Source organism: Gopherus flavomarginatus, chromosome 1, assembly GCF_025201925.1.
Source record: "Gopherus flavomarginatus isolate rGopFla2 chromosome 1, rGopFla2.mat.asm, whole genome shotgun sequence".
In the NCBI taxonomy this organism is placed as follows: domain Eukaryota; kingdom Metazoa; phylum Chordata; order Testudines; family Testudinidae; genus Gopherus; species Gopherus flavomarginatus.
The window spans coordinates 336,071,138-336,097,633 of NC_066617.1; the positions used below are offsets into that span (position 1 = coordinate 336,071,138).

The 26,496-nt window shown below is 42.2% G+C and overlaps 1 protein-coding gene across 5 annotated transcripts in view; it reads right to left on the bottom strand.

Annotated features, from left to right (window-relative positions):
- The window catches only part of ELMOD1 (ELMO domain containing 1), a 66,198-nt gene that overhangs the window by 23,908 nt on the left and 15,794 nt on the right, over positions 1-26,496 (bottom strand). For 2 of the 5 annotated variants that reach the window (XM_050928220.1, XM_050928212.1), the window contains exons 1-5: positions 26,288-26,376; positions 21,261-21,515; positions 11,993-12,138; positions 11,825-11,853; positions 9,105-9,202 (exon numbers count right to left, since the gene is read on the bottom strand). In XM_050928220.1, the coding sequence (XP_050784177.1) occupies positions 9,105-9,202; positions 11,825-11,853; positions 11,993-12,138; positions 21,261-21,388 (401 nt within the window). In that variant the 5' untranslated portion in view covers positions 21,389-21,515; positions 26,288-26,376. Of the gene's footprint in view, positions 1-9,104; positions 9,203-11,824; positions 11,854-11,992; positions 12,139-16,085; positions 16,223-21,260; positions 21,516-26,287; positions 26,385-26,496 lie in introns of those variants that run through there. The other 3 variants (XM_050928228.1, XM_050928233.1, XM_050928239.1) reach the window with 2 other exon arrangements.

The window sequence follows — 26,496 nt, forward strand, 5'->3', positions numbered from 1 at the left end:
GAACTGTTATTCATTAGGATATTTTTCCTTGCCTCAGTTTCATACTATGACTCCTAGTTATACACTCTTGGTCTACCCTAAACAAGTCTCCTCCTTCTTTGGTGTTTATATGCTTCATTTTTATAGTACCTTCCAATCCAAAGAATGAAAATGTGCTTTAGTAAACTATATATAAATGCTTTCACCTCATTCTAAAATGCTGCCATAACGGGGCTTAACTACAGCAATGATACATCACAGTTTAGAGCAGGGAAAGAATACCACCACTGGCAACTGAAACCGAGTAATTATTCAAATTAGAATTACTTTTTTTTTAAATTATATTTATACAATCATATGGACACATACTTTTTAAATTTGCCTGTAGTATACACACACTATATCTATCTATACATAGATGTATGGATAGATTCCAAGGTCAGAAGGGACCATAATGGTTATCTAGTCTGAACTCTGGTATAACACAGGCCATAGAACTGCTCCAAAATAATTTGTGTTTGAACTAGAGCATACCTTTAAAAAAAATGCCAATCTTGATTTAAAAATTGTCAGTGATGAGAATCCACCACTATATATACAAAATCTCCTCTCCATCCCCTCAGCCCCTTTTTCCAGTCTTCCCCCTCATCTTTCCATTCCCTGATACACACACACCACCACCTCCGCCCCAGGACTCGCTCCTCACACCTCTGCATTCCAATCAGGCTCTTTCCTCTTTCTCATCCTTGCTGATAGGGTAAAAGCTGAGGGAGCACTGAGGGCAAAGGACCAGGAATCTTTCTTCTCTTAAATTCCTTTTCTTGGCACCAGTAACCCCTAGCTAGCAGGAACAGCAATTGCAGGAAAAGTCCCATTCACCTCTGCAGCCCTGGGATGGAGTACACACAGGACCGGCGCTAGGGGTTTGAGCGCCCTAGGCGGACGGGAATTTCACCGCCCCGCGCGCTGGTCCGCGGCTCCGGTGGAGCTGTCGCAGTGGTGCCTGTGCAGGGTCCGGTGCTCCGCGGCTCCGGTGGAGCTGCCGCAGTCGTGCCTGCGGGAGGTCCACCGGAGCTGCGCGAGCAGCCGACCATCCGCAGGCACAACTGCGGCAGCTCCACCGGAGCCGCGGAGCACCGGACCCTCCGCAGGCACCACTGTGGCAGCTCCACTGGAGCCGCCTGCAGCCCCCTCTGGCAAAATGGTGTCCACCATTTATTCTGGCGCCCTAGGCGATTGCCTAGGTTGCCTAAATGGTAGCTCCGGCCCTGAGTATACACAGCAGAGATGGAATCTTTGGAAAACTTTGCCACCAAATTCTAACAAGTCTCTACTGAGTAAATGTAGAAACAGATTTTCAGATGTGCAAACTTGGCCAAATTTGAACAAATTTTTACAGAGATGGTAAAAGGCGTATATCTCAAGTGCTAGGACAAGTCCTTGCTCCAAAGCATTGGGACACTAGAGCTTCTCAGTGATGCAGTTTTTAGATTTTTTTTTTTTTAAACATGGACAGAACAATATTTTTCCTCATCTCATTTGGAGAAATGGCTGAACAATTTTTCCTGAAATTTCCCCAAAAAATTCAACCCGAGGTATATAGCTGGCATGTAAATTTTCAGCCCAAATGGTCAAAATTTGACAAATTTATAAGAAACTAAAAACAAGGTCTTATAACAGAAAGCGTTTGGCAACCTTAACTATAGTCCTTACTACCTAACACACACACAGTACATACGTACTCATACACTCCTCTATAAAATATGCCTGCTGTTGGAGATATTTAATCAAGAGTTAGAAAAATTGTGTTCACTAAGGGCTCAGACCTGCAGAGTGTGGAGCATACTCAGCTTTCATCCAGACCACATCACACAATCCATTGTCTACAGCCAAGCTCTAAGACTGTCTCTGTCTGAGGGATTGGAGCCTAACACCTAGAGGATCTTTATCAAGTGTTCTTAAAACTACAATACCTACCTGCTGAAGTGAAGAAACAGATTGACAGAGCCAGAAGAGTACCCAGGCCCAACAAAAAAAGTAACAGAACATCACCAGTGCATCATCAAGGATCTACAACCTATTCTGAAGGATGATCCCTAACTCTCACAGACTTGGGGAGACAGACCAGTCCTCGCTTACAGACAGCCCCAACCTGAATCAAATACTCACCAGCAACTACACATCACACAACAAAAACACTAACCCAGGAACCAATCCCTGCAACAAACCCTAGTGCCAACTTCGTCCCCATATCTATTCAAGGGACACCATCATAGGACCTAACCACATCAGCCACACCATCAGGGGCTTGTTCATCTGCACATCTACCAATGTTCTATATGCCATCATGTGCCAGCAATGCCCCTCTGCCATGTACCTTGGCCAACCTGACAGTCTCTACGCAAAAGAATAAATGGACACAAATCAGACTTATAACATTCAAAACCCCAAGGCTTTGGAGCTGTGTTCTGGCTCCACTCCAGCTCCAGGCAAAAACCTGCAGCTCCCCTGCTCCACACTCCAGCTCCGGGATCTGCTCCAAAGCCCTGCAAAAACCTGTAGGAGAACTTCAGTCTCCCTGGACACTCAACAGACTTAAAAGTGGCCATTCTTCAACAAAAAAAACTTCAAAAATAGACTTCAACGAGAAACTGCAGAATTGGAATTAATTTGCAAACTGGACACCACCAAATTAGGCCTGAATAAAGACTGGGAGTGGATGAGTCACTACAAAAACTAATTTGCATCTGCTGATACTCACACCTTCTTGTCAACTGTTTGAAAGGGGCCACTTTGATTGCACTGGCCTCATTAGCACTACACAAGTGATTTTCCTTCCCTTGCTATTCACCCCCTCGTCAACTGTTGAGAATAGGCTGCTTCCACCTTAACTGAATTGGCTCGTTAGCACTGACCCCCCCACTTGGTAAGGCAACTCCTATCTTTTCATATGCTGTGTATTTATACCTCCCTACTGTATTTTCCACTCCATGCATCTGATGAAGTGGGTTTTAGCCCACAAAAGCTTATACTCACATAAATTTGTTAGTCTCTAAGGTGCTACAAGGACTCCTCGTTATTTTTGCCAAATCCAGGAAATCACTTTAGCCTATGCTTCAAGTTAAGCACGTGAGTAGCCCTGGGCAAAGTTAAAAATGTGCTTAAATGCTTTTCTAGATAGGGACCTGTCATGGTATAATTCCCCACTCTGAATCTTAGCGTCCAAAAGATGGGGTACCAGCATGAATTCCTCTAAGCTCAATTACCAGGTTAGTACTTGTAGCGCTGCCACCAACCAGGAATTCCAGTACCTGGTACACTCTGGTCCCCCCAAAACCTTGCCCGGGGAACCCCAAGACCCAGACCCTCTGGATCTTAACACAAGGAGAGTAAACCCTTTCCCTCACTGTTGCCTCTCCCAGGCTTCCCCTCCCTGGGTTACCCTGGAAGATCACTGTGATTCAAACTCCTTGAATCTTGAAACAGAGGAAAATCCACCTTCCCCCCTCCTTCTCTCTCCCCCTCCCAGACTCTCCCTGAGAGAGGCAGTAATCCTAACACAGAGAGAAAATAACCTCTCTCCCCTCCTTCCCTCCTTTGTCCCCACCAATTCCCTGGTGGATCCAGACCCAGTCCCCTGGGGTCTCACCAGAAGAAAAAAACAATCAGGTTCTTAAACAAGAAAAGCTTTTAATTAAAGAAAGAAAAAACAGTACAAATTATCTTTGTAAGTTTAAGATGGAATATGTTACAGGGTCTTTCAGCTATAGACACTGGGAATACCCTCCCAGCCTAAGTATACAAGTAAAAATTAAAATCCTTTCAGCCAAATACACATTTGAACTCCCAGTCAAATACACATTTGCAAATAAAGAAAACAAACGTAAGTCTAACTCGACTTATTTACCTAGTACTCACTATTCTGAACTTATAAGAACCTGTATCGGAGAGATTGGAGAGAAACCTGGTTGCACGTCTGGTCCCTCTGAGCCCAGAGAGAACCACCACCAAAAACTAACAGCACACACACAGACTTCCCTCCCTCAAGATTTGAAAGTATCCTGTCCCCTGATTGGTCCTCTGGTCAGGTGACAGCCAGGCTCACTGAACTTGTTAACCCTTTACAGTCAAAAGAGACATGAAGTACTCCTGTTCTATTAACCCTTAACTATCTGTTTATGACAGGATCGAAGTGCTCAGTGCTTTGTAGGATGGAGCCCTGAAGCTCTGGTTTGATTGACCACTGTTCATCTGGACCTTGACTTTATATCTCTTCTGAAAGATGGCATCTCTAGTAGCATAGAGCCTACAACACCATGTTGCGTCTTTGCCACCAAACACCATTTCCAACTGAGCCATCCCATCAAAGTAAACCTGTGAGAAAAGTGATTTACCTGAATTGGCTTGGCTATCGTATCAGCAGTTAATCAAGACAAACCTTTCTTTCTTGTAGTATTTACGCAGTCTTGTCTGACCCTTTACCATTTTGCTCCAACATCTCAGTATCTCTGAAAGATCTTGATGTGTTCTGAGCACTGCACAATACCTGAGATGTGCTCTCACCAGGTACAGACAGAAGGTGTGGCAAATGAGATAGCATCCATCAACACATCATTTTTGCTATAGATGAAGTTACTGAACTGAGGATTTTAAGGCTTTGATGCAGAGGCTGACCTATTTCCTAACAATTATGCTAGGGGCTTCAGAGGTACCCTATGGGGACAGGGGAAAGAGAACGTTAATTTGGTTGGAGAGTCACAAATCAGTCTGGGACATGAAGGGATGTCTACTTATTAATAAACAACCCAAGCAGAGGAGAAGAAAACAATCTCAACCATACAGATAAAATGATGGGGATCTTGGAGTCATTGTGGATAGTTCTCTGAAAACACCCACTCAATGTGCAGCAGCAGTCAAAAAAGCTAACAGAATGTCAGCACTCATTAGGAAAGGGACAGATAAGACAGAAAATATCATATGGCCTTTATATAAATCCATGGTACGTGCACATCTTGAATACTGCATGCAGGTGTGGTCACCCTATCGCAAAAAAAGATGTATTGGAATTAAAAAAGGTTCAGAAAAGGGCAACAAAAATGATTAGGGGTATGGAACAGCTTCCATATGAGGAGAGATTAACAAGACTGGGACTTTTCAGCTTGACAAAGATAACTAAGGGAGGATATGATAGAGGTTTATAAAATCATGACTGGTGAGGAGAAAGTAAATAAGTCTTATTTACTCCTTTTCATAACACAAGAACTAGGGGTCAACAAATGAAATTAATAAGCAGCAGGTTTAAACAAAAGGAAGGATTTTTTAACACAACGCTGAGTTAGTATGTGGAACTTTTTTGCCAGGGGATGTTGTGAAGGCCAAGACTATAACAGGGTTCAAAAAGAACTAGATAAGTTCCTGGAGGATAGGTCCATCAATGGCTATCAGCCAGGATGGGCAGAGATGGTGTCTCTAGCCTATGTTCGCCAGAAGCTGGGAATGGGCAACAGGGGATGGATCACTTCATGATTGCCCTGTTCTGTTCATTCCCTCTGGGGCACCTGGTATTGGCCACTGTCGAAGACAGAATACTGGGCTAAATGGACCTTTGGTCTGACCCAGTATGGCCGTGTGTGAGAGAGAGTGAAAGAAGGGGAGAGGTGGGGAGAAAGGCAGGTAACTGTACAGTAGAAAGGAGCTTTCAAAATGGATATGGGAACACTCGAAAGGCATACAAGTACCTGTTTACTCTGGGAAGCAGACGTACATATAGCACTGAGCAAAACTGGAACATGCTGAGCCATTTTGAGAACAGATTAAAGCACTGACCAACACACTACATCTGTGCAAACACTGGGGTGACTACAGAGATACAAGCTAGGACTCCGCAGATAATATATTAATGCAAGCTCACACCTGCCTGTCTCAAACAGTGTGATGGCTATAACTGGCAGGGCTGAGAAGCATGGAGGGTACACACAGAGGGTAAAACACTTACTCAGTGGGGGAGATAACAAGACACTGAACTGCTGACAGGAAGAAAGAGAAAGATCCTGATTTCATACAACACAAACAAGTGAACCCTAAGGGTATGTCTACACTATGGGATTATTCTGATTTTACATAAACCGGTTTCGTAAAACAGATTGTATAAAGTCGAGTGCACGCGGCCACACTAAGCACATTAATTCGGTGGTGTGCACCCATGGTCCGAGGCTAGCGTCGATTTCTGGAGCGCTGCACTGTGGATAGCTATCCCGTAGCTATCCCATAGTTCCCGCAGTCTCCCCTGCCCACTGGAATTCTGGGTTGAGACCCCAATGCATGATGGTGCAAAAACAGTGTCACGGGTGATTCTGGGTAAATGTCATCACTCATTCCTTCCTCCTGGAAAGCAACGGCAGACAGACAATCATTTCGAGCCCTTTTTCCCTGGATTGCCCTGGCAGACACCACAGCATGGCAACCATGGAGCCTGTTCAGCTTTTTTTAACTGTCACCGTATGTCTACTGGATGTTGCTAACAGATGCGGTACTGTAGCGCTACACAGCAGCATTCATTTGCCTTTGCAAGATAGCAGAGACGGTTATCAGTTGTTCTGTACCATCTGCTAGGCCATTGTAAATTGGCGATGAGATGACGGTTATCAGTTGTTCTGTACCGTCTGCTGCTGTCATGGGTGCCCCTGGCTGAGGTCGGCCGGGGACACAAAGACAAAAATGGGAATGACTCCCCGAGTCAATCCCTCCTTTATGGTATCGAAAAATAGAGTCAGTCCTGCCTAGAATATGGTGCAAGTGAACTAGAGAACCAGTGTACCAGAGAAACAGAGAGCACAGCCACTCCGTGTTAGATCCCGCAGAAATGATGAGCTACATACCATTGTAGGGGGTGCCCCTGCAACAACTCCACCCGTTGCTTCCCTGTTCCCTCAACCTTCCTGGGCTACCGTTGCAGTGTCCCCCCATTTGTGTGATGAAGTAATAAAGAATGCAGGAATAAGAAACACTGACTTGTTAGTGAGATAAAATGAGGGGAAGGCAGCCTCCAGCTGCTGTGATAGTCCAGGCAAGACATTAAACGGTGCAGGGGAGAGGAGCCCAGCATCCCACTGCTATGATAGTCCAGGCAGTACAGAATCTTTTCTTTACACATGAAAGGGAGGGGGCTGATGGAGCTCAGGCCCAAGTTGCTATGATGAAGACGGTTACCAGCCGTTCTGTACCATCTACTGAGAATGACCGGGAGTCATTCCTATTTTTACCCAGGCGCCCCCGGCTGACCTCACCTGAGGTCAGCCAGGAGCACTCACGGGCTGATGACGATGATGGATAGCAGTCATATTGTATCGCCTGCCACCAGGGAGGGGAGGGGAGAGGATACTGCTGTTCACTGCCGCAGCATCGCGTCTACCAGCAGCATGCAGCAGACATAGGGTGACATTCAAAAAAGTAAAGAAACGCGTTTTTTCCCTTTTCTTTCACGGCTGTGTGTGTGGGGGTAAATTAACGAGCTATACCTTGAACCACCCCAGACAATATGTTTGACCCTACAGGCACTGGGAGCTCAGCCAAGAATGCAAATACTTTTTGGAGACTGCTGGGGACTGTGGGATAGCTGGAGTCCTCAGTACCCCCTCCCTCCCTCCATGAGCGTGCATTTGATCCTTTGGCTTTCCGTTACGCTTGTCACGCAGCACTGTGCTGTGGACTCTGTATCATAGCCTGGAGATTTTTTTCAAATGCTTTGGCATTTCGTCTTCTGGAACGGAGCTCTGATGGAACAGATTTGTCTCCCCATACAGCGGTCAGATCCAGTATCTCCCGCACGGTCCATGCTGGAGCTCTTTCTGGATTTGGGACTGCATCGCCACCCATGCTGATCAGAGCTCCACGCTGGGCAAACAGGAAATGAAATTCAAAAGTTCGTGGGGCTTTTCCTGTCTACCTGGCCACTGCATCCGAGTTCAGATTGCTGTCCAGAATGGTCACAATGGTGCACTGTGGGATACCGCCCGGAGGCCAATACCGTCGATTTGCGGCCACACTAAACCTAATCTGACACGGCAATACCGATTTCAGCTCTACTCCTCTCGTCGGGGAGGAGTACAGAAACCGGTTTAAAGAGCCCTTTATATCGATATAAAGGGCCTCGTTGTGTGGACGGATGCAGCGTTAAATCGGTTTAACGCTGCTAAAATCGGTTTAAACGCGTAGTGTAGACCAGGCCTAAGGTGTAAAGTAAATACCTGCTGAAATCGCTGCGCTGTCACTGCAAGAGCTGTAATCTACAACTCAGAAAGGACCATTGTTATGCTCCAGTCTGCATAACCTGCAGGCTATATCTGAGTTATACAGATGACCTGCATAACAGACCACATGATTTCACCCAGGGATTCCTGAATCGAGTCCATCCACGTGTGGTTAACTACAGTATCTCTTCCAGGAAGCATCCAATATTTGGCTTAAAGAAAAGAATTTTCAGGAGGTTCTTGTCACTTTCTTCAAAATCAAGCCCCTGTAGGGTGTCATAAGTTGGACACCCAGAACATCGAGGTAACCCGAAAATCGTTACTCCTTTTTTGAAATACCATCTTTTGCATGAGAAATAAAACCAAAGTCCTGAACACTTTTGGTGAATGACATCTTGTGGCATTTAAATTAAAAAAGAGTTAATCACGTTGCCCCGGTCAAAATTCCAACTTGGGTAAGTTAAAGGAGAATTTTGGTTAGAAACAAGAATATTGTTTGAATTGCTTAAGGTATGCTTCTTTCTTCCCTGCACTAAACTGCTCTGTAATGTTGCTATGCATTGCTAAAAAGCCATCATTTTTATTGCCATGAACACCAACTACAGCTGCATTTCATCCCAGGGGGAGAGACCACTATATAGTTTGTATATCAGTTTATAAAAAAAGACAGCAAGATTCAGAAAACAATCAAGTAAAGAGGCACAGGACTGTTGCAAATTATAGGCACCATAAAAGATTACTTATTTTTCAGTAGCATTATTTGAACAAGAAGCACAGAGCAGATTCACACTGAGAAATAAAACTAAGCATGAACGCCTGATTCACAGGAAAGACAGCAACAGTTCCAAATTTTCTGATAAAGAAATAAAAACTTACTGTGGATTTATATCTGGATTAATCTTTTTCAGTTCCATGATGTCATCTATAGTTTTTTCAATGGCATCTGGATGAACACTTACTGAAGTTTGCAGCAGCTGGAAATATGTTTTAACATAAATTAACTACTGTATGATGACATTTAGTGGATACTCATTGTGGTGGAATATGATGCACATGAGAACTTCTAGATTGACAGCCAGGGAAACTCAACCTTTCTATCTGCACACAGAACACACTCTGAGCAGCCCTTCCAATGTGTTTAATACCTCACCTTGATTCTGATCACCCTCCCTCCTAGTGAGAGGCCAGGTTGCTTTCCTAGGCTCACTCAATCCTGTACATCTCTATGGCGGCTGCCAACTGTGAAGATGTTTTGTATTGTGGACTTTTGTCTAATAGGAACTAAACTGAAACCACTAATTCAGAAAAATATATCTGCATTTCTGGCCTCCATTTGGTATAAAAGTACCAAAGTACATAGTATATTGGAGTGTTGTGTAAGGTAAATTGACACATTCTGGGCATATAGCAACTGAGCAAGAATTTTTTTTTCATGTATTCCAAGTGATCCCACTACAAAGATTAGAGATGCACAATCTCTAGAGTGAATTAACAGGAAAGGACCTCTGAACCATCAAATGATCAAAATCTAGCAAGCACTCAGAGAAGTTCAAAATGGATTGAATCTTTTGAGAATTTGCTCTGGCAACCTCATTTGTCACTTGCACGTATGCAGGTATTCAGTATGCAGAACAGAATCACAGAAACATAGGTCTGGAAGGAACCTCAAGAGGTCATCTAGTCCAGCCCTGATAGCATCCAAGATGTTCTTAAAATCCTCCAAGGATGGGCATTCCACAGTCTCCCTAGGTAACCTCTTTCTGTGCTTAAAACTATCCTTATAGTTAGAAAGTTTTTCCTAACACCTAACCTAAGTCTCCCTTGCTTCAGGCTAAGACCATTATTTCCTGTCCTACCACTGGTGGATTTGGAGAAAATTTTATCACTGGTCTTCTTTATAACAACCTTTCACATATCTGAAGACTTATTATATCCCCCTCAGTCTTCTCTTCTCTGGACTGAACATGCCTAATTCTTTCAAGCTTTCCTCATAGGTCATATTTTCTAAATGTAGAGCCATTCTATCCATTTCCATTAGTGGCACTGTAATATGTATAAAGTAGATGCCATTTAGCTTATTTTGCAAAAATTTTTTAAAATGCAGATATAAATAACATGCTTTCCAATGACACTGGTTTTCCCTTCCCAGACAGAAGTGTATAGTTTAAAAATATAGTTTTTATGTTCTCCTGCTCTTCGTTTTAACTTGTGCAATGTATTTAAGATAATAGAATTCTAATTTTACAGTTTGAGGAGAAAAGACTGAGAGGCTGTTTTTAATATTTTTATGAACATTCATGAAAGTGAGGGACAAAAAACACACTGCCCAGGTACTTCTACTTGTCCCCCAATCACCATAAGGTACAAAAGTAATAACCCCATTTTTACAGATAGAAAAACTGAGGCACAGGGTGATTCAATGAATTGCCCCTGGTCACACAAGAAGTCTTTGGCAAAATCAGGAACTGAACCAAGGACTCTTAAGTCTTAGTCCAGTGCCTTAACCACAAAGATCATCCTTTCTCTCTTTTCTTATTTGTCTCCATTACTGCCTACAATGTACTAAGCATTGTATAAACACAGTTTCCCAATATAATTTTGTTGAACAACTCAACCTTATCTTGCAAAATCACCTGCTACTCTAGCCACAGACTTCTCATGAGGAGAGCCTGCTATTTATGCTAGTGTGTCAGTCTTTATATAGGTTTTGTGAGGTGGGAAAACTAGTGTGCTAATTTTGACAAGTGAACACTGTGATGGGGTGCCTAGCCCACACAGGCATAGAAGGGGTTAATTATGCCCTGCCCCGGAAGGAGCAAGGGACGTGAGTCCTCCGAGCAGCCCAGAGAGGCTGTGTGAAGCACAACCAGTCAGAGTAGTTGCAAAGAGCACCCAATCTGGGCCCAGGGGGCTGGGATAAAAGGGAGCTGCAGGGTCAGTTGCTGCTGGCAGCTCAGGGAGTAAGGACTGTGTCCCTGGAGGGCTGAGAGAACTAAGCATCTTGGACAGAGCAGCTCCCAGAAGGGACTGAGGGAGGGCGAGGGACTCCTGGCTGGCTGCTGGTACTGAGCAGTGCCCTGAGGTAAGGGTGAAGAAGGTGCTAGGGCTATGGGGAAGGGGCCCACGGAAACACAGCAGCATTGACAGAGGTTACAGAGGAGTATAGCAGGAGGCTGCTATTTAGAGTCCCTGGGCTGGGGCCCAGAGAAGTAGGCGGGCCCGGATCCCCACCTCCCCACTAAGGAAATGGCTGGATTGTTGGACAGTTACCCCCTCCCATCCCTCGGAAGGTGGAAACACAGATTATGGCATAGCCTGAGAGCTGAGTCACAAAGAGGATGCTGCAGTTTTGGGAGCTGAGGGGGTGCAGCAGGGAGCAGCAGAGAGAATGCTGGTGTGCAGACCACGGACATGGGCATTGGCCTTGAGCTAATCTGCAGCAAGACTAGGAGGCAGCAGCGCCAGTCTGGTGATGAGGGTTGTACCCTGTGACAAACATGTTTTCCTCTACTGTTAAATTTCATTTTACAAATTGGAAAGAGGCATGCTGTGAAATGCTGAGTGGAAAAGTATATGGGAGAAAGAAGTTCACTCACCTTATTTTTTGAACCCCTCAGTGATGTCTCTGTTAAGAAAACAATTATTTAAAAATGTAATTATCTCAGTCCATTTTCAAGCCAAACAACATACACTGTGCGTGTGTCGTGGGCACACTTATGGACAAAGAACAGGAATGTGAGGAATACCAGGTATTTTACACTTACCTATCTTCATAGTTCTGCTAGCCCCAGGCTTGATATTGTAACAGATCCTTTGTAATTCACATCGTCCCGTTAATTTCCTCACCACAAATTTCAGACAACGCCACAAACATTTACAGTAGAAGTACAGGCACACCTGGACAAACATTCTGTCAAAGGAAACCTTAATGTGAGAATTTGAAACTGAATTTGTCTAAAACAAAACAGATGATTAAGACACTTAACTGTATATCTGAAGGACAAACCTTTTATACATATGGAGTCCTATTCCGCAATAGATTACTTATACATGTAAGGTTTGCAGAATCAGGCCCTTCAGTTTTACCTAGCTAAAAAGAGCCAAACCATGAATCAGCTCAGAAAAGAATCCTCAAAAGAATTTTACTTCTATGAAGTTTTTTTCCCCTTAATATATGAGTCTGTGTGCATAAGTCTTACTAATGTCAACAGGAATTATGCCCATATAATAAGAGATGTACAGACCTCAGAATGATTATAGTACTGTAAAGTCTAGTGAGCCACAACTCCTTAATTCTATATCCCGCTCCAATACAAACTCTATCCCCTTCGGCCAGTCACTCAACCTCTCATCTTGACTGGAAGTTAAAGGACTATTAATACTGATTAATACAATGCTGATACCTAATTCCCAGGGGTGCATGAGAATGAATGGCCCTAATTAGGGAAAGCACTGAATTTTCCTTTAACCAGGCCTTTAAGTGGCTGTCCTGAACAGGGATGATTCCTGAAGAAGGGCCAATGTTTGTTCAGCCCTTTGAAGATGGGGAGCAGCCATACAGCAGTGTTTATAATAACCACAAGTCACAGAAGTCTGGAAACGCTGCAGTTCTGAAGAGGATTCTATTTTATTCATGTTAAAATTTTGTTACTAAAATGTATGTTATTGCATTTATTATGGTGCTGCTTAAGGATCAACCAAGGATGGGGACTATACAAACACAGGGTAATAAATGGCCCCTGCCCCCAAAGAGCTTACAGTCTAAATAGGTAAGACAGAGAAAGGTTTGGGGGAAAAAGGGATACAACACACAGAGTGAACTATGTGAAGGCAGCAAGTGTTCCACAATTACTATTATTAGCTGTGTTTAGTTAGGAGGGGATAAGTAAAGACACAATAACATGCCTGCAGTTAAAAACAATTGACACAGAACTGTGACTATTATGTGCAGAAAAACCTTCAGACCCAAGAAATACATTCTCTGAGCAAATTATCCATGTAGCCCTTTTATTGCTGTGGATCTGAAGGGCCAGATCCTGAGGAGTGGAGCTCTTAACTCCCATTCACTTCACTAGGAGTGGAGGGAAGTGCAGGAAGCACTCAGCACTCCAGAGAATCAGGCCCTAATTTTGGAAGCAACAGTCTAATTACAAAAATAGTCCTGATAATTGGGAGAGTGACTCATTAGTTTTCAATTGTATTATGTTAGAAGGGCTCAAGAAGAGCAACCCGTTAAGTTCCACGTCTCTCATTCTACTATAATTTTATATAAAGGAAGTAATGGGATGAATGCTACGTAAGTGCCAAGAATATTTGGAAAACAGATTATAAAAAACCTACACATTTGGCAACAGACCCCGAAGTTAAGCTTATATATCAAGTTCTTGAAATTAGTTATACTGAAATACTAAAGCCTTGTTTACACTTCATATGCTTTGGCAGTATAGCTATACAAGCAGAGTCCCCTAATGTAGATGTGACTTACGCTGCTAGAAAGAGTTTTCTGTTGACACAGTAACACCATGTCCGCACATGACAACAGCTATTCCAACAGAAGCACTATTCTCTCAGCATAGCTGCATTTGCACTCGGGGTTTGCAGGCATAGCTATGTCAGCCAGGGTTTTTGTTTTTTAAACACACTCCAGACCAACATAGCTAAGCCAACAAAACTTTGTAATGTAGACCTGGCCACTGTGTAAGATACTCAACCAGTGGAAACTGGCTCAGCATTTATAGAGCAGCATCAATTCACAAGAGGTAAAGATCAGTCCCTACGGGCACATTTACATGGAGACGCTAAGGTCTGCTCTACAACAGAAAATTAGATTGGCATAACAAGGTCACTCGGGGTGTGAAAAATCCACACCTCAAAGTAGCCTAGTTAAGTAGATCTAATCCCAGTTTCCTCTGGGGGAGGTGGTTTATCTATGCCGATGTCAGTGTATGTAGTGTCTACACTGAAGGGCTATAGCTGTGCTGCTGTAGCATTTTAAGTGTAGACATACCCTAAGGAAAATTAAGCCACAATAACTAAAGGTGTGAAGATAAAAAGTGCATTAAACCCCTGTGTAGGTGCTTCGCTTGTTTTAGTTTAATTTAATCCTCTTTGAAGGAGGATTAAGCTAAAACAAAGGAAGGCTACTTTACATCTGAATAGGAGTATCCACATGAGGGTTAAAGGCACCTGAACTAATGTGCTTTGACTTTACATCATTAGTTAATTTGTCTTAACTTGCCTAGGTGCCCCCTTAGTGTTTATGCCACAGGAAGTCTGTATTTTGGATTCAGTCACAAAGCCTGAAGACTTCTAAGGGCTTGTCTATACATACACCGATGCAACTGTGCCACATATGGTGAACATGCTCTATGTAATGGCAAAATCTCTCCCGTCGACATAGCGCTGTCCACACCAGCGCTTATGGTGGTGTAATTTATGTCCCTTGGGTGAGTGGTTTATTCACACCCCTGAGCAACAAACTATGCAGGCATAAGCTGTAGTGTAAACATAGCCTAAATGTGTCCCCTCTGGTATCTGAATCAAATATACACAGATATGGAGAATACCCCAGTTGCTAGCACTAAAATGTTCTTGCACATTAAAAAAAGTAGTGAGGATTTGCTCTTAGTATTAAGAGAGCACACAAAACAGCAATCAGGAAAAAAAAATCCCATCATTAAGCAGATGCATAGACATTGTTAAAGTCTGCAGCAGTCAGAAGTATAAATCAGGCGAAAGGAGAGAATAAAATGTGTCACGCAAAGGCAGCCAATGTCTTCATCCATAATCTTCAATTCTGCTCCTGCAAAAATAGCCTCTAAAGCTGGACATTTCAGTATTCCTGCAGTCACATATGCCCCATGAGTCATTGTGGTTGTTGCTATCCTGGATTAGGTTACTATCTTCAAACAAGAAAACAAGCATAACTTAGCAACAGATACATGATGAAGCTGAAGTAACACTAAAGTGCTCTGCTTCATTCCTACTAAGGCAGAACTCCCTACAGAGTAAATTGAAGTTTTATCCGAGAGCACTGATGGATGGGACCCAAATGGAGTAAGACAAAAAATGTGCTTTTTGATCAGTGATCTGTGCTGTAAATTAAAATCACTTACTATTGGTGTGCAGTGAATTCCGTGATTATAATATACTCCTATTTCAGTAATGTCTGTAGGCCACAGTGGTCGTCTCTTCTTTGCATAAAGAAGATCCATTTAACTTCAAGCAAGCTGCTCAATCAAAATGTTTATTTCCAACGTATAGAATCACTCATACAAAGAGCATAGCTCCTTTATAATAACTGTATGATTGTAGTTAACTCATTCCCTTGGAGCTTAAACATTACAATCCATCTTTCATTACTGGTAAAAATCTGGTTTCATGGAAAACAAATATTCTTGGAAATGGATAAAGTGTCAAAAACTTGCTATTCGTGACATGTTATTTGGTCACTGCCTTTAGGTTCAATGATGAAACGTGCTTATCATTAACAAGGAGTTTGGACTCAGAGCTGTTTTTCCCCTGTTCCAATTTATGTTCATCATTATAACTTTGTGTATGGCTTGTACTGCACATGGCTATTCCCGTCTATAAAATGTGGATAATGATACTGACCTCCTTTGTACAGCATTTTGAGATCTACGGATGAAAAGAGCTACATAAATCCTAGGTTATTTTTATTATTAACAACCGAAGTACAGCTATTAAAAATGGATCACACTGCTACAGAATGACAAATATACTGCATATGTGACTTACCATAACACATTTGACAGAGGCTGTTTTTAATAAAGCAGACAGCATTAATTATAATTATGAACCTAAAATTAAAAAAGAAAATCTTTGTTTGGTAGATACCTGTAACGTTACACTACTCGTCCATCTTAACCTTTTGATAGTGGAAGTCTTCTTTACAACGAGAATGGTATGAACAGTTACTGAAATTTGTTTTCAATTATTTTTTTAATAAAAATGAATTCTTGCTTGCAGAAATCCTGTAATGAAAGCACACTGCTGATGAAATGGGCTAGATTTTTATTTTAAAGTGAACTGACAAATTCCTAACACCCATGTGAAACAAAGATTGAGCACTTAAAAAAAAAATAAAAATCTAGTGCGGCATTCCAGCATGATCACTGAATTAGGTTGGATGATACACAAGTGACTGCCTCTGGCAACATATGCCATACCTTCCGAATTCTCATGGAAATAGATTCTCCTTCCTCCCATCTCCCAAGCTTGCTCTGGGTCTGGCACATGTTTTCTTTGCACAGAAAATGTAGAGCCTGATTCACCACTGGCTTGTGTAGTCATTTACACCTGCTCAAAGTGGGTCCAAAATGATACTAAATCAAACTTCTTCACTCAAGTGAGTATTAATTCAACATTAAGGTTCAGAAAACCAAGTATGCAAAAGTCAGGACATTTCTAAAAGGTAGGGTTTGTTCCTCCACAGCATGAGCTCCCCAACACTGCAGACATGCACATTATATATAGCACACATACGTACAGTCTGCATTATGCATACTTTACACAGAAGGAAAGCCTTCCGTCTTTTTAACCAAAAATTCCTAGTTTTACAAAAGCTATTTGCCCTTTTTTTTTAAACCAATTTTCACTCTTATTTTGGACTACCAAAGTCCATGAAAATACTGATTTTATTATGAAAATCCAATATGTTCCATTAGGTAGAAAATTTTATGTTAATAATAAATTAGTCTAAGTGTAAATGCGAGGCAGTCTGTTAAACTAAGGCAATGTAATGGAAGACAAACACATTCATGCATGTCATATGCATACATTGGTGATTGAGTCTGGATGGGGAGATGGTGGCTTGGCAATCTGGGCCACTCAGTACCAAGACACCATCTCTATTTATTGCTTTTTTCAGTCCTTCTGTCCCCAATATTTACCCTATTTGCTCAGAAAACTATTAAGTTGCTCTGATTTTGCTCTGATTTTAAACCTTTTTAAAAATTCTGTAGTAAGAACTGATAAATTCCTAGGAAACTGTAAACAAACTAAAAAGCTAAAATGAAGGGCCTCGCCCATAAGTTAGTGGGGTACCATTTAATCAGGAAAAACGCAAAAAGAAAATACTGTACAACATGCACGTGGACCTGTTAACAGAAGTAAACTAGTAACTGTAAATATCTTAAGGTTCAGGCATTAAGCACTGAAAATTAATGATGCATTTAATACTAGTACACATGTGCACATGCACACACACAAGCACACATTACCTGGCATAAATCTCTCTCTCTCGTGGAATGCGCGTGCACAGACACACACGAACTCCATCCCTTAGCCCAAACATTTTGAGTATTCAAAGTGATTTGTTACATGCAGAGTAATATACTAATGAAGCTCAACGTAACTGGGATAACATGGCTTAGAAAAAGTTACTCTGACCCTAAGGAAGCGTTTCTCTCTATTTCGGGCTCCAAGAGGAGCTTTGGTGGGGCAGAGTGAATGGCTCAGAACTCTCTCCCTCTCTTCATCCCCCGCTGCTGCCTCTCACACCACCTCCCCCTTTACTCATGAATGTTGCCCTGGTCCATTGTCTTCCTGCTACACCCACTCCTTCCTCCTGGCACAGCAGTTCCAACATGCCTCCCGCAAACACTTTATAGCTTGAAGGGTTAGAATTCTTCAAGATCAGCCAGTGTTCAAAGGGAGGCACCAGTATCAAGCCTCCCATTCTGTGTCAAAAACTAGTTTGATAAACTGTAACCTGCACGTGGCTAATGTAGGCAAGTGAAAGCACATTAAACCCTCATGTGGATGTTCTCATTCAGAAGTAAAGTGGCCTTAGTACACTGTAACTTGTTCTTCCTTAGATTGGGTTACAGCAAACTAAGGACACAACTTCTGAATTAGAGCTTCCAAATGGGGGTTTAATGTGCTTTAACTTGTGTGCATTACCCACATAGCTAACCCCTTACACTACTATGATCTCAAACTAAGCTGAGTTGGTCTTGGAGAGTAGTGGAACAGGAACGCTCTCAGGAAGCCTACATGCAGCAGAGCGTGGTGATAACTTGGTAGATTATGTTCTTCACTCTAAAGCTGTCCACATGAGCATTTCCAGCTGATCTTGTAAAAGGTGTCACATATTTGCTCTCAGTTAGCCCCAGGGTCCTTTCAACTGGTGTTAAACATCATTATCCTAATGGACTGGATAGTGTCCTCTTAGTTCAAAATAGTCATAGAAAAGCATATTTGATGTGGTGGTTTCTGATCAGCTCAGTCAGACTTTTACATAAAGGGTAGTGGAACTCAGCTGATCTTCTCCATCATAGCAAAACATGGGGACCCATGTTTGTCATCCATTGTCAAACACAGACTGAAAGCCTGAGAAAAGACTCAACCAAAGTTAATACTGAAGCCATATCTCAACACTGTGTGGTCAACTTGATTAATAATCTATCCAAAGTTTCTTTGGTCTTCCCGTCTGGTCCTAAACCATTGTGCAATACAGCAGAACTTCAGATTTACGAACACCTCAGGAATGGAGGTTGTTCATAACTCTAAAATGTTCGCAGTTGTAAACAAAACATTATGGTGGTTCTTTCAAAGTTCACAACTGAACATTGACTTAATACAGTTTTGAAATTCTACTATGGAGAAGAAAAATGCTGCTTTTCCTTTATTTTTTAGTAGCTTATGTTTAACAGTACATTATTTGCTTTTTTTTTTCCTCCTCCTTCATCTTTGCTGCTGCCTGACTGTGTATTTCTAGTTTCAAAAGAGGTGTGTGGTTGATTGGTCAGTTCGTAATTCTGGTGTTTGTAACTCTGAGGTTCTACTGTATTCCCATGCCCTGTTAAACAAATATTATGTCCCATCCAAAACATGGCTGCATGTCAATGACTGGTGACTTAACGGCCTGTTCAGCACTTTCAGATACTACGAAAGGCATGAAAAATGCAAGTTAATCATGACTGAGTTCTTTTACTGCAGACAACAGTACTTGTTTTATCCATGATCAAACCCTCTTTTCAGTCAAAGATTTCCAAATTCCCTAATACATCTGAGAAAAATCCTATCCTGCATGAAGTAATCCCCCCAAGAGTTTAAAGGTGGGATTTTCAAAAGTGCTCAGCATTTCATTGATTTCAATAGCAGTGAGTCAGGTCAGTGAGGAGAGCTTTTGAAAATCCCACCTTAAATTAATGAATGGAACAAGCCCAGTTCTTCTTGTCTCAAATGATTTTTTCAGAGCCACAGGAAGATTAGTATTTTCAAAGCCAAGAACAGATCAGTATTAAACAAATTCAATTGCCTGAGTCCTTGGTAAACTGAATGCTTTTTAATTAGATGCCCAGTGCTGATGACTAAGTTTGGTGTAAATTAAAAAAAACTTTCTAGTTTAAAAATCCATCCCACAGATCCACAGTTTGCCACCCTTACTGTCTTCCCTTCATGCCTAGTTTTACCTACTGCAGATACACGAGACACCTATGCAACTATTTTGTTCCCTGCAGAGAGGCACAAATCAGTGGAAAAGTTGTTATTTCTGTCACATCAGAAAATGGATGATGTTTATTCATTTTGTCTGCTGGATGCTGGTGCAATATGCTAAGAGTTGCTCACTGTACCGTTACTGAGTAGCTGCACTCCGATTTTAGCTTGGAAACAAAAGACTTCTATATTCCATCCACAGAACAGCAGCTTTTCCAAGTAAGAAAAACCCTTTAAAAATATTACACTGAATTGTTCATAAAAGTACAATTTGACTGGTCCTCGTTTTATTTGTGTAACTTGCAGCTGTAAACAAGGATCACCAGTTAAGGTTCTCTGTTGGCCATAGTTACAAGGAGAATTATCTGTCTGCCCCACACAAACCTGATCGCTCCTTTTTTTTTTTTTTTTAAACAATTGTATGACATATCAGACAGTTTTTCAGACATAAGGAAGACTGAACTCCAATTTGCCCAACCGCTTATACGTGGAGGAAAATCACTATAGCAACCAAGGAACACATCAAGACAGAGTCATTCAAAAGCATTCTATACTGGGAGCTGCACCTTCGCATTCCTTACTTTCAACTGCCTCTGTGATTTTTAATTTACTTGATGGGATCAGGGCAAGACATATAACATATTGTAAAAATCTGCTAGTGCTTGGAGGCTGTTTACCAGTAGACCAAGGGAGGGTGACAAAGAGATTTACTGAGAAAAACTGCACTCCAGCCAACTCCAGCAGGTGTTAAGTAGAGTAAGTATGTAATTATATTTTAGTATCTGAAATAACAACAATAAAAGGGAGTGACATCTTGGCAGCCTCACCAAGACCAAGTTGTGAGCAGAGCTGGTTGAAAAGTGGAGATGTTTTCTATGAAAATCCTTTTCCCATTTTTGCCAAAAATGTCAAATTTTAGGAAATTCTTCAAAATGTTCTTGCTCGTGTTGAACCAGGAAATGAAACTGAAGCAAACAGAACCCAAGAGTATGCATGTGTAATAAGAATCAGAAAGCGAGAGCAAGAAACAACTCTTCCTTCTGGCTGGCTTATCAAATTCACACTTACCACTAAATTATCTGATAACTGAGTGCCCAGATCAAATGAGCTTTTCACATGAGTTTGTCCAGCAAAAGAAGGGGAGGAACTAATGAAAACAAAGAAAGCTCTGGAAAGGTTATATTAATCCCTCCATGAGAATGCTCTTTGCAATATTTATAAGTCCTCTGTTGGTGCTGCACAATAAGAGTGAAGGGTCAGGTGCACACATAAATCTGACCATATGGACAGTCTCAATTCAGTAACAGCGTCTGTCCAGTTTTTAAATCCTCAGAGAAGCCTTCCCAAAGCAAAAGGGCAGTTAAAAGGCAGAATGTGGAAAGTTGCAGATCCAAGCAGATCCCTTATATACAATGAATATATATTGTCTTTAGCTGGCTGGACCACGGTTGGAATGTGGAATAGTCTCACACTTTCACAAGCAGAGGGTACTTTCTACCCCTCACCCCCCAAAATCTGCCAGAGTTTCAGCATTGCTAAATGGTCATTAAATGGGTTGGAGCCTCTTACCTTAGAACCCAAGGTGCAGACCTACAAAAACTGTGATCAGCAGAGACATTTAAGATGGAGTCCCCTTGCTTTAAGTAGGATGGACTGCTGGCAGGGCATTCTCCATGAGAAACCTTTGGCTCTGGCATTTGCTACCCCTTTGGGTCGCCAGAGGCAAATTGCCTTTCCAAACACGCCACAAAGTCCATTTTCTCTCATTGGCAGAATCATGGGAAGGGACTGAACAGATGAGTTGATTAAGTGGACAAGGAATATCTGAAGGAAGGGTTTAAAATCAAATATATATACAGAGAAAGATTGATTGTGCTTTTTAATCTCTCAAGCACTGCAAGACTTCAGTTTATTAAATGAAGTGTCACTGCGCAGCATCATAACTAATTTCTTCATAGGAATCTTTCTAGCTTAGCCCTACATATAATAACTTAGTCTCAATGTCAGCCAGAGTTACTATCATTCACATGCAATGCCAAGTTTTTGAAAACTTTTCCAAGGCTAACCCACCATTCCTCCTCCAGGTGGAAGACAGATTGCTTCACAGTGAGGAAAGGTAATTTTTGAGTTCAGCCATTTCTGAGTTGTGTGTAAGAAGCGCTTTTAAAGGATATTTTCTACTTGAGCTTTTTTAAAGTGATCAATTTTGTAAAACCTATTTTGATAGAATACGCTTTAAATAGCATGCCCTGAAAATTTTGATATTTAATTAAAACAAACCATATATACAAAAACCACATCATCAAAGGAATGGGTCAGGATTTTAAACAGATTATAAAAATAACCCCCAAAAATACATCAGCAGAAAAGGAACAGATTAAAAACCACATAGAATCCAATATGCAAATTACAACAACTTCATCCTTATCTGAAAACTTGTCCTATAACAACCCTTAATATTTGTCTTGTTTAGCCTCATCAGGACATGAATTAGTGTCTTGAGCTCCTGTAGCACCTAGAGGTTCTGTCCTATATATGTACAGCATCTAGCACAATCAGAGACAGCCCCTATCCTGAGGGCCTCACAGTCTGAGGAGACAAGACAGACAAAGGTGGAGAAAGCAAGTATCGTACTTCTCATTTTACAGACTGAGAAGAGACATCGAGCAATTATGTGATTTGTCCATGGTGTCACAAAGAAGTCTGGGGCAGAGCCAGAATGGACTAGAGCTCCTGAGTCCCAGTCCAGTGTGTTAACCACAAGGCCATCCTTCCTTTCCACAAGCCCACTCTAATGCTATACTTCTAATACACACTCTGAACCTACCTCAGTAATTAATGGAGAGAATCTCTCATGCCACAGACTCTGCACTTACACAGACATGTTTTATCATATGTGAGAGACCCAGGCCAGTTGGGTACAGCAGAATAGCAGAAGGCAGATATCTGGCCACTGGATTAACAGTTTTCTGTTCCCTGACTGAGCAGAGCAGGGGCTACTCCAGGCTAATGAGAACACCTGACTCTAATTAACCTGCAAAGAGTCAGGTGAGGCCACTCAGTTAATGTGACCACCTGATTCTAATTAAGGCCCTGCTGATACTATAAAAAGGGCTCACTCCAGTCAGACAGGAGAGAGCCAGAAAGCCAGAGGAGAGGAAGTATGGCTGAAGGGTTGGTTAATGAAGACACCCTCAAACCATCATTAAGGGAGCCCTAAGGGAAGGGAGAAGCAGGAGAGCTGTGGGGAAGTGGCCCAGGGAAATGTAGCAACTCTGGCAGTGAAAGGTTGGCCGCCAACAGCTGCTACCATTAGGGTCCCTGGGCCGGAACCCAGAGTAGAGAGTGGGCCTGGGTTCCCCCCAACCCACCACTACAGGAACATCTCCTGGGAGGAGAAGTCAGGCCCCCATCAGGACAGGAGGCTGAACAGAGACTGTGGGAGTTCTCTCACCAACCTCCTTGCAAGCCTATGATGAAAAGGGCTCAGTAGACTGTAACCCTGGCCCTAGAGAGAGAAGGGCTACGTGGAGGGTCACAGTGAACCACTGAGACTAGCATAAACCGCCCAGAAGCGCAGGACCCATGGGAGCAAGGTCAGAGCTCTGCCACACATACCATCTGCTCTTTCTAGAGCCTATTCTTGTTCTCCAGCTCTCTCCCCAAGTCTTCTTTACAATGGCTGCCACTCTGGGAAGTCCATAGGGATGGAGTAGTTTCCATTTTGCTTCAAATGAACTCCCTCAGTAAGAGGCAGCTTCAAAATACCTTTATCACCCTTAATTTCTACCCAGTCTCCTTACACTAAAGCAGTGGTTCTCAATCTGTGGCCCAATCAGCACACAGCTGCGGCCCATGTGACATCCTTAGGGCCATACAGGTAATATATATATTGTGTGGATGCAGCCCCCATAACAGAGAGAGCTGCATGTGTGGCCCACAATGGTAAATAGTCTGAGAAGCACTACCCTAGAGCCTAACTGGAAAAATGATTGCACTAGGAGGCAGTTCTTTCACCTTGGCAAACAGCAGATATCAACTTTAGAAAGCTCCTGTTCTGCCACGCTTAATTCTATCACAGATGTCTAGCATTGTGCACAGTTTCTAGGTGTTGTCTCACTAGTGTTATTTAAACCGAGATATTATCACCTCCCTGGCCTGGAGGAGGATGCATCTGCAGCTCCAAATTTCATTGCAGTTTTGCAATGATATCACACTACATGCTGGTATCTAGTTTGCTGCTCGCTATCACCCTAAGTCTCTTTAACGAAGCTAATTGAAATTTTTCAACTAAAAAACATGCTAATACTGGAAAATTATTTTGATAAAAAAATTCCAAGAAAAATGTCAATTTAGATTAATGTTTTTGATTTTATGATGGGGGAGCTTCAAAATGAGATGTTTCATTTTGAAATATCAATTCAAAAATGAAATATTTCATTTTGAAACATACTTCAAAACTGTCCACTTTTTCCACTTCAACATTTCCAAACTGAAACTTTTCAGAATTTTTCATTTTGCAGAAACTTTTAGCTATTTTGACTTTTCAATCCAAATCAGAATGGAAAGTAATTTCAAAATGTTAGACTTCCCCATGAAAGGGAAAAACTGTTTCCCAAACAGATACTTATTTGGCTCTGACTGGTACAGCATCTGAGTGCCTCCCAAGACTCACTCTCTCCATTCACTGCCTTTAGGAGTATCATAAAATGAAGTAGAGAGATGGCAGTTTCCTTCTGGCCATCCACAGGAATTTATTTTAATTTCAAGTGTGTCCATCACCATGCTCACAATGGGCAATGCTAACCCTCCCTAATTAGTCACTAACAGGAAGAGAATAAGGAACAATGGGGAAGTGGTTATATGAGTCAAAATGAAGGCATTGTCTATCTGATTTGGACTGGACTAAAACAGGAGCTTTATTAATAGCACATTAAAAACAGAGAGCTAGCTGCGTGCGTACAATTCTAAATCATCAGCCTCGTTCCCTAGGGGGCTTATATACAGTCAGTGACAGACAGGGTGTAGTGCTGCTGGAGTAGTCCACAGTGTTCCTCCGGCACCTGAAATCCAGGACAGAGCAGCCCACTGGGATTCCACCTGGTGCATGGGGTTGTAACGCCATTCCCTTTTGACCCGGCCACCCTTCCGTCAGGACAGGGAACAGCCTGGTCAAATTTGAGCAAGTGTCATTGCGACCTGGCATGCAGGGTTGCAGTTTCACTCAGGTTTGGCCTAGCTGTTCTTTCATCACCCCTGGCCACCCCTCTGCCTCCACCAAACTGGACTGGCACTGTGACCCCATGTGCAAGACTGCAATGCCACTCACCACTCAAATTTGGCCTATGCTGTGTGTGTTAGCTTGGTGATAGAAGCTAACGAAGCTTCCGGGTGGTTGCAGTTGAGAGGAATCCCCCTAACCTGGGACAGAAGCAGAGTGCTGAGCCAGGGATGTGCTGGTGAATGGCCAGGAAAGTCCCAGGGGTAGTGGGTAAGCAGCAGAGGGGAGAGTTGTTGATGGGCTAAGGAGTGAATGAGGAGTGCTGAGGGCCTGTGGTATGAGGGACTGGAGGGCAGGGGGGCTGCAGTGAATAAGATGTATGTTATGGCTGCTGGGATGTGTCAGCAGGCTGTCAGGGTAAGTGGGCTGGTGGAAAACTATTGTCACCCTAGTCTGATTAGCCAGTCAAATCAGGTTTATATGGAGCAGCTCAAAAGTAGCTGGAGCAAACCAGTGAATCTTGCCCTCATATGAAATTTGCAGAGAATATGAATGTTGTAAAGACAGTATTTTACATGTGCTGCCAATGGACTCTTTGACTAAGGATGTGTGTGCTTTGACCATGCTTTGCTACCTAGCTTAAAGTTTGGAAAATAAAATCTGAGTTATGTGTGTTTCATGTTGAGATGTGCGTGTATTTATTACAAATGCATGAAGGCTCGCAATTGCTGTTGTGCAGATTTTCAATTAGATAAAATTTCTTGGTAAAACATTAGCCTCCAAAATCTAAACTACCTTGTGTCACTGTAAGACAAAGCACCCATATTCAAACCCTATCGCACGTGACAGAATTACTAACTTGAGATCACTTCTCAAGGCTCCTACACTATAAAATTTAACACTACATCACTGCTGAGAGAAATAGTGACAGAAACTCATTTAAACAAAAGAGTGAGGGCAGTGAAATTGGCTTAGGTACCAGACCATTACGGATGCTCAACCTTAAGTAACAATACTGAAATCTGCAGTACCAAAGGGATTCTCTGCCATTAACGGATCATTCTTTAGTTGTCCATTTGTGAGTTTCTTCAACTTTCCTCTGAAACATCAGGTACTGGTGACATGCCACTGGATTAGATGGATCACTGATCCGATTCAATAGGCCAGTCCCTATATTCTGTACAACTGAAAATGAAGTTCTAATACAATCTAGCATTTTGACAGTTTTAATTAAATGGTAGTGGCAAAGTGGCTGAAAAGCAACCAATAATAAGCTATGTTCCACAAGTAACATAGAAGATAAGGGCCAAAATAGGGCAAAATTGTTCTACAAGGAAATGAGTTATCATTAGACATAGTTTTGGAGAAGGGTTACCTCAGGAAGTGCTTCATTGTGGTGGCTTTGATGTTCCAGACATACAATCCTCCTCAACCAATCACAGATAAAGTTGTTCTTGAAGAAATAACTGATGCTGTAGAAAAAAATTATATCTCTGTTACTAAATAGGTCTAACAGTGTTTCAACACTCTCAGTTGTTAATGTATTTTTTCTACATACTTCCTGCAATTATTTTAAGAATTCTA